Consider the following 7,984-nt stretch of genomic DNA (forward strand, 5'->3'; position numbering starts at 1 on the left):
AATTCAAAATATAATTTTAAAAAGTATTCTTAAATTAATAAAATACATATAAAAATATGTTCTCATAGTACAGAAAATATACATGAAGATACATGTCATTAAATATTTATTTTTCATAGTTTTAATAATATTTCCGTATTTAAAAAATGACATTTCGCAAAGTACAATTAAATAAAAAAATTAATTAAGATTTTTATATCAATACTAATAATAGTTTATTTTGAAAAATAAAATTCCTTAAAACTTTTGTACTAAAAGTTTAAAATTACTATAATTATATAACGAAAATCATGAGAGAGCAGTTATTGTATGCAAATAATATAACTAATAGATAAAAAAGAAGCTAAAAGGTGAAAAATTGAAAACATCGTGTCGAAAGTTGGAATACCAGCTGTGATATCCAACTTAGCGTTCAGGGACCTCTCGTACGTTCACTCACCTAACTATCGTGTCTGGCACTGGTATCCATACGCGAGAATAAGCATTATTTTTTCGCACAAAACATTCGAATCGTTACTTTAATAAAATCAATCGTTTATCGACGTAAATCAAATTTTTACGAAACAAAATGAAAAAATCACAAATATGTAGACATTTTATGAATACTATAAGAAAGATGTGGGTTAAGCACGTCACGAATTTTTCTCGTTGACTTTCCACGCGAGCAGAACCATAGACGCGCACAGCGCGGACGCGTTGATCTCAAACGTCAAAAAGATCTCCAATAAAATCTCGTTAGATGGCATTGTAATATAATTTAAAATATTTTATAAAATAAAAATATGATTTAAAATAATTTTATAAAGTACAAAAATATTTAATTAATAACTTGTTAATAAAGATAAAATAATTATTTTTAAAAATTTATAAAAAATTTCAAAATATTAAAACATAATAAGATATTATTTATCTGATATGAAACAAATAGTTATAAATCTTATAATTATTTATTTATTTTTGTTCATTTTATTGCAATTTTTTTATTTCTAATATAAATTATTAATGTTAATATTATATTATTTCGAATATTTTTAATTAAATTAATCATAGAATATAAAAACGATTGATATGAAAAATATAGTTATAATATATTCAATGGAAGCTTTAAAATGTTCCACAGTGACTGACGTGGTATACTGAGAGTGGATCGTGGATATTAAACGAAGCGGTCACACCGTGGCCAGTTCTACGTAAATGGATTGCAGGTGGTGAAGAATTGATTATTTGACAAAGATTTTAATATTTTTTTCTACATTTTTGGTGAAAAAATTAATTAAACTCTGCTAAAATGGTATTGTTAACAATGATTGCAAGGATAATAGATGGTTTACCATTAGCAGCAACCATGCAAGAAGATGAACAGGTTAGAAATCTGTTATGATGAAACGTCAATTTACTGTTGAATTTAAAAAATTTTTTGATTTTTATTTATTTATATAACAAATTATTTTATATGATTTTTTTAAAAATATAATTATATAATTGTAATTTACTTATAAATTATCGATTAAAATAATATATTAATATTTTTTATTAAAATATCCAACTATAAGATTTTTAATCAATTAAAAATTATTGATTTTTTATTATTTTTATTGATTTTTGTTTAATATGTTTATTTTCAAATTTGTTTTTATAATATTTTCAAATATTATAAAATATAAACTTAAATGATATTAATATTTTTAATTAATATTATGTTTATTAAATAAATAAAAAAATTTTTATTTATTAATTATTTTTTAATTCTTTTTAGACAGGAAGAAGTATTTTAGAATATCAAAATCAAGCAAAAATGTTATTTAGAAGATTAGGACCTCAATCTCCAACTAGATGTACTATAGAAACAGGTCCATATTTATTCCAGTAAGTTTCTTCATATTACAATTTATAAATTATATAATAATAAATTATCAGTTGTTTTAATTTACAGTTATTTAATTGAAAATGATGTATGCTATTTGGTATTGTGTGAAAAGAATTATAGTAAACGGATTGCATATAGTTATCTTGAAGACATAGCACAAGAATTTCATTCATTATATGGTAGACGTGTTAATTCAGTTACTAGGCCCTATAGTTTTATTGAATTCAGTATGTACTACTTTCCTTTCTCTATTTTATATTTTATATTTTATAATTTAGTTTTTGTTCTATATTTAAAATTTTTTTTTTTCAGATACATATATTCAAAAAGCAAAGAAAGTTTTTTTGGATGGTAGGTCAAGAAGAAATATGAATGCACTCAACAGCCAACTACAAGATGTACAGAGAATCATGGTTCAAAATATAGATGATGTTTTACAGAGGGGTACAGTTCTTTCAGGTAATAATATAATATATGTATATATTTTATATATAAATTTAATCTCATTTAAGAATTTTTTTACTGAATTATTATTTATTTTGCAGAACTAGACACAAAGACACAAAATTTATCCATGTTATCACAAAAATATAAAAAGGATGCAACTTACTTAAATAGCAAGTCTATGTATGTAAAGGCTGTGGCTGGACTTGTTGCATTTTTAGTCTTCCTGTTATATTTTTTTATTCTTTAGTTCTTCAATTTATTTGATATATTAATTATTATCTAAAACCTGGTTTTTATCATTATTATTCCCCATATTCTTTTTTTTTTTTTGGGTATAGCAAATATTTTTTTTTCTGCGAATTTACTTTTCCATATGATATATTTAAATGTTAAGTCTATTTAAAATTAAAAACAATGTACATATATTGTATTCAGAGAAATACTAGTCGCAAGGAATATAATGATATTGATATCGTTCAAGATATGACTTTCATATATTATCATGCAGTAAATATAACAGTTCTTTATGTAATTAATTATATTTGGTTTAATTTAGTAAAAAATAATATTAAGTATTCCATAAAAAATAAGACAATATATACAATCATTGTTATTGTTGTATTAAAAATTATGTTATTTTTTTATTTTATTTATAAGCCAAAAAAATATTATATTCAAGATTGATATTTTATCATATATATATATATATATATGATAAAATGATAAAATCATATATATATATGATTTTATATAATTTATAAAATTCTTAATAATTTACTGTTTAAAAAACAGTAAAATAAAACAAATTTATTCCTGTGATTTTATTATTCTCTGAAATTTGAAAATATTAAATATATATGTTTATGTATTTACATTTTTGGATGTGGAATCAATGACTCATTAATATTATTTTATTTATACATAATTCAGTTGTATTAATCAATTGAAATGTTGTATTTATATAATAAAAAAAATTGAATTTGTATATTAATTCAAGTTAAAAAAGAAAAACAATCGATTTATCTATAAAATTTTACAATGTATAATAAAAAGATATTTTATTGTCCCATTTTAATTAATTCATCATAATTGGGAATATTAAAATTTGATAAACATTCATTTTTTTGATCATCATTTAGTTTTTCTTCTTCAGAATCAGAAAAATCAGAATTAAAAAAATAATTCACAGTTGACTTTTTTTCTTTTATATTTGTTTGATTGCATGTTCCTTTATTTTTTTTTAATATATTATTATGAATAGTATATTTTGAAATATTTTCATCTTCATCATCTATATAAAATATTAATTCATATATTATAAAATAAAAAAAATTATAATTTTAAAAGACAATAATTATATATGAAAAACATACCTGTATCTATTATTTCATACATATATGAATGATCTTTCAAAATTACATATATTACTGGAAATTCAATTATAATTTTATTTTCTAAATTTTCCTTTAATGAAAGTGTAATGTCCAATTCATAAAACCTATTTCATTAACAATTTAGTAATTCATTTTATTTAAAAGATTAGATTAGAGATTAAATATACTTACTTTAAATTTGATTTTACAACTTTTTCTGCTTTTAAAAGAACTTTTATTCCATATAATCCAGCTGCCTGATAAAATTGTAATTTCTCATTTAAAGATATTCTTAGATTTAATTCCTCTATATCATTTTTATTTTTTACTGATTTAATAGGGTATAAAATCTCTTCTAAAAGCGATGATAATCTTATAGATTCTAAAGCTCTGTAATAATTGTAATATTCATTATGATAATGAATTATTGTGTGTGTGTGTGTGTGTGTGTGCGCGTGTGTTTTATATAAATATGAAGAGAAATTTTACCTTTCTGTAATCCATTTTGTACATTCTGCTTGAGGGAAAATCCATTCTATTCTCCAATATAATTCATTACTTTTCCAATTTAAATATGTTGTATTATTTTTATGCCTACTAAAATGTTGTGGCATAAACTGCAAAGTAATATTCCTTTTGATTGCAGCTATTCTTAATTTATTCAGATGCTGTAATGATAATATATAACATAAATCTTCTATATGATTCCATATGATTACATATATAAAAGAAATTAATATTTTAACAAACCACTGGTAAATTAATTCGACGTGTACATTTTTTAAATGGATCTCTTTTCAATTGATCAACTGTTCTACCTACTTCTTCAAGAAGTCTATAATCTATAAAATAATAAATATTTAAAAAATTTTTTAAATGATTTATAAAATTCAACTTACCGCTCAAAATATCTAAATCCGTAAATGATTTTAATGGTATAAATTTTGTTCTATCTCGAATACCATCACATTCTAATTCTTTTTTATGAATATTTATACATTGAAGACAACAAGTCCTAACCTCACATTTTGGACATGTATATTTTGCTTTATTTTCACCGCATACTTCACAATCTTCAATCCTATAAATAACAATATATCAATTTTAATATATATTTATAAGTTGAAAAAATTAAAATATAATTAATATTATTCTAACTGAATAATAATATTATAATTTTAAAAATACTATACTTGATATTGGACGTGGCCATATTGAATATTGTCTTGTAAATCTTAGTTATATATAAATCATATAATACTACTATAATACTATTATAAATATTTAAAATCATTAATTATATGTAATATAAAAATAAAATTATTGACGAAATAAATATTGTTATATTATAAGGTTTATTTATTTATATTTTTTATACATATTAATAGATAATATATATAAGCTAATTTCTTATAGTAAATTAAAATTGCATATATATATATACATCAAAATATTGATAATTTAGCTCTATTTTTTCGTTGATCTTGTTCAACAGCAATACTTTTTTCAGATGCTCTTAAACTAACAAGTTCTTTTTGTTTCTCATTATATTTCATTATAATGTTGTTATAATGAACACTTCCTTTTGCATGTCTTGTCAATGATTCTTTTAATTTCGTCGATTCTCTTTCTAATCTTAAAATAGTTTCCCCAATTTGTAAACTTGCTACATTTAATTGTCGATTGGATTCTGTCTTGAGATTATTTTTACCTTTTGAAATATTTTTTTGTATTTCATTTTTAGCTGCAAATATAAAGAATTATTAAAAATTTATATTATTATTTTTATTAAAAATTTAATAAAATAATTAGAATATAATCTAAAAAATATAGAACATTTTTTTTAGAAAAATGAAACATACGTTTATCACCTAAAGTTGCATTTATGAAATTAAAGATATTATTTTCTTCTCGTTCTTTTTCTCTTTGATATTGTTTTTCTCTTTGTTGTTCTAATTTTTGTTGTTGTTTTCGCATTTTACGTTCTACAGAAAATAAATTTTTATCTCCACCAGCATTTTCTCGCAGTTCCATACAATGATCTAAATATAAATGTTTTTAATTAAATAATATATACATATTTTTTAACAATATAATAATAAACAAATCATAATATATACCTAAAGATTTACCAGCTGGTAATACTGTTGCTTCAACTGGTTCTACTCTTCCATCTGAATGTTTTCCAAGTCCAGTACCTGCTACGTATCCCATTTGAGCCATTAACTTGCTACCTATACCACGTGTATATTTTTCCCAATTTCCTAAAGGTGTGTTACTTTCTACTGTCAAAAGAGATTTATGAACAACTTCTTCTTTAGAATATTCTGTTGAATCACTTTCACCATCACTATCATCAGATGTATCTGACATCTCCAAATCTGTATCATCTATAATAACATGAAATAATTAAATGAAATAAATATGAAAAAATTAAATTTGAATATATAACTAGTTAATAAAATACATACCAAGTGGTAAAAGATCTTGGAGAAAAACTTCTGTGATATTACCACTTGCTTCAAATTTAATTCTGAAAACATCTCCTTCTTTTTCAGGCATTTTTAATACAATGCATCTATGCCATAACTGATTTTTTTGTTTTGCTAATACTCTACTACCCATTTTTATACTTTGAAAATCAGGCTCTCTATAAATAAAGATCTTGTTTTTGATTTTTGTTTGTATTTTTACTATTAAATAGAAATCTATTTACCTATATTCTTGTATGCTAGATAATGATACTAATTCTCCATGTGAAAATCTGCAATCTTCATCAGAAAATTTACATTTTCCATCCAAATAATATGGACATGGAAGCATTTCTTTATGTGTTGGATTTAGAAAAAGTACTCTGACCTAGATAATAATTTATATTTAAATCCTTAGAATTATGTAATAAATGTAAATAAAGAAAGTTTCCTGTTATTTTTTAAAAGAATATTCAAATTAGTATTAATTTAATTAAATCTAATTACAACTAATTCTTCTATTACCTTTATATCTTGCATATTTTTTATTTTTGTCCTATCATTTTGATAAACAGAGCATATCATAGCATTATGATAACCAATGCCACCCCAACTGCTACCATGAGGAGCTCTACATTTCATGCCTTCAAGCTGCCTCAACTCATCCTACAAGATGAACTTGCACCGTATAATTGTGTCATTTCTATGCCATATAGAATACTTGCATACTGACTTCTATATTATTTGAAGCTCCATCATCTTGTTTATCCTGTTCTTTATTCTCAGAATCATTTGAAGTTTTCTCCAGTTCTGCCTAATGAATTTACATCAAAAGAAATGATATAGGATTATTTTCTTGAATCCCTTGTATCCTTTTCCCATTTCCCTTTTTTGAAATGAAATGAAATTTGGAAAAAATCACCTTAAACAAGGCATATTCTTTTGCCAATGGATCGTCCATATCATCATCGCCGTCGACATCATCATCATCATCATCATCATCTAAATCTTCACTGGATGTTTCCACACCTTGTAAACTTTCTTTTGTTAAAGTAATGAGTTCTTGTATGTCCGATTGTAAACTTAATAAATTTTCCCTATCCGCTTCTTGCGTAGTTACGGATAAGGTTGCTTGAACTTGAGCTAACTAATGTGGTTAAAAAATGTTTAGAATACAGATATCAAAGGAATTTTTATAATTAAAAAATTAATTATAAAAATATTTAAATTAAATTATAAAAATTAATTCTAAAATTTATATAGAAGGTTATACTATTTCTTGGTAAAACATCGATGAAATTGTAATTCATACCTGTTGTTCATATTGTGCGATTGCTTCCCTTAAGCTTTCAGCGTCTGTCATATTATCTGTCATATTGTCTTACCCTGTATTGATTTAGAAATTCGTAAGTTTGAGAATTCACAAAAAACAGTTTTGACAGTTTACATTCGGGTCCTTTCTATCCTGTATAATTTAACGATCGTAGCAGAGCATTTATACCAATATCAAAAGAATCTGATTTGAATACCCTAAATGTTCATGTCTATTACGTGGCGACATCTGAGTTAAATCATTACGAACTATATTTGATATATATTAGCAATCAATAGAAAAAATTTTTTTCGCTTTTAAAAATTTTAAATTTATAATGTTAAGAACTTATTTATATAAATTTATAATAAATAATAATATATTTTATATAATTTTAATTTAATATTGAAAAAAAATAAAGTTAAATAGATAAAAAAGAAAAATGTTTAACAGCGCCTCGGTAGCGCAGTAGGCAGCGCGTAAGTCTCATAATCTTAAGGTCGTGAGTTCGATC

The 7,984-nt window shown here is 22.9% G+C and overlaps 4 protein-coding genes across 13 annotated transcripts in view; 1 reads left to right on the plus strand and 3 right to left on the minus strand.

Annotated features, from left to right (window-relative positions):
- LOC102673456 overlaps nucleotides 1-719 on the minus strand; it is a 15,225-nt gene extending 14,506 nt beyond the window's left edge. For all 10 annotated transcript variants that reach the window (XM_006614733.2, XM_031509994.1, XM_006614731.2 and 7 more), the window contains exon 1: nucleotides 440-719. The gene's annotated coding sequence lies outside the window, so the exon portion shown is untranslated. The remainder of the gene's footprint in view (nucleotides 1-439) is intronic.
- A 401-nt stretch (nucleotides 720-1,120) lies between these two features.
- Nucleotides 1,121-2,850, plus strand: LOC102674572 (vesicle-trafficking protein SEC22b-B). Its single transcript, XM_006614739.2, has 5 exons — nucleotides 1,121-1,363; nucleotides 1,757-1,866; nucleotides 1,934-2,094; nucleotides 2,180-2,326; nucleotides 2,413-2,850. Exons 1-5 carry the CDS (start codon nucleotides 1,289-1,291, stop codon nucleotides 2,559-2,561), a joined length of 642 nt encoding a protein of 213 aa, XP_006614802.1. The 5' UTR covers nucleotides 1,121-1,288; the 3' UTR covers nucleotides 2,562-2,850.
- A 546-nt stretch (nucleotides 2,851-3,396) lies between these two features.
- Nucleotides 3,397-4,994, minus strand: LOC102674787 (box C/D snoRNA protein 1; the record flags this gene model as incomplete). Its single annotated transcript, XM_006614741.2, has 7 exons — nucleotides 4,881-4,994; nucleotides 4,587-4,768; nucleotides 4,438-4,529; nucleotides 4,177-4,355; nucleotides 3,880-4,077; nucleotides 3,688-3,812; nucleotides 3,397-3,605 (listed from the first exon to the last, which is right to left on the minus strand). Coding segments are annotated over exons 1-7 (1,086 nt in total), but the record flags the coding sequence as incomplete, so codon positions are not given.
- A 28-nt stretch (nucleotides 4,995-5,022) lies between these two features.
- Nucleotides 5,023-7,714, minus strand: LOC102674915 (zinc finger CCCH-type with G patch domain-containing protein). The gene is made up of 9 exons (XM_006614742.2): nucleotides 7,471-7,714; nucleotides 7,081-7,305; nucleotides 6,892-6,972; nucleotides 6,684-6,824; nucleotides 6,404-6,546; nucleotides 6,159-6,337; nucleotides 5,808-6,077; nucleotides 5,550-5,729; nucleotides 5,023-5,431 (listed from the first exon to the last, which is right to left on the minus strand). Exons 1-9 carry the CDS (start codon nucleotides 7,531-7,533, stop codon nucleotides 5,133-5,135), a joined length of 1,581 nt encoding a protein of 526 aa, XP_006614805.1. The 5' UTR covers nucleotides 7,534-7,714; the 3' UTR covers nucleotides 5,023-5,132.
- Between the last annotated feature and the right edge of the window lie 270 nt (nucleotides 7,715-7,984).

This window comes from Apis dorsata, unplaced genomic scaffold, assembly GCF_000469605.1.
Source record: "Apis dorsata unplaced genomic scaffold, Apis dorsata 1.3 scaffold_196, whole genome shotgun sequence".
NCBI classification, from domain to species: domain Eukaryota; kingdom Metazoa; phylum Arthropoda; class Insecta; order Hymenoptera; family Apidae; genus Apis; species Apis dorsata.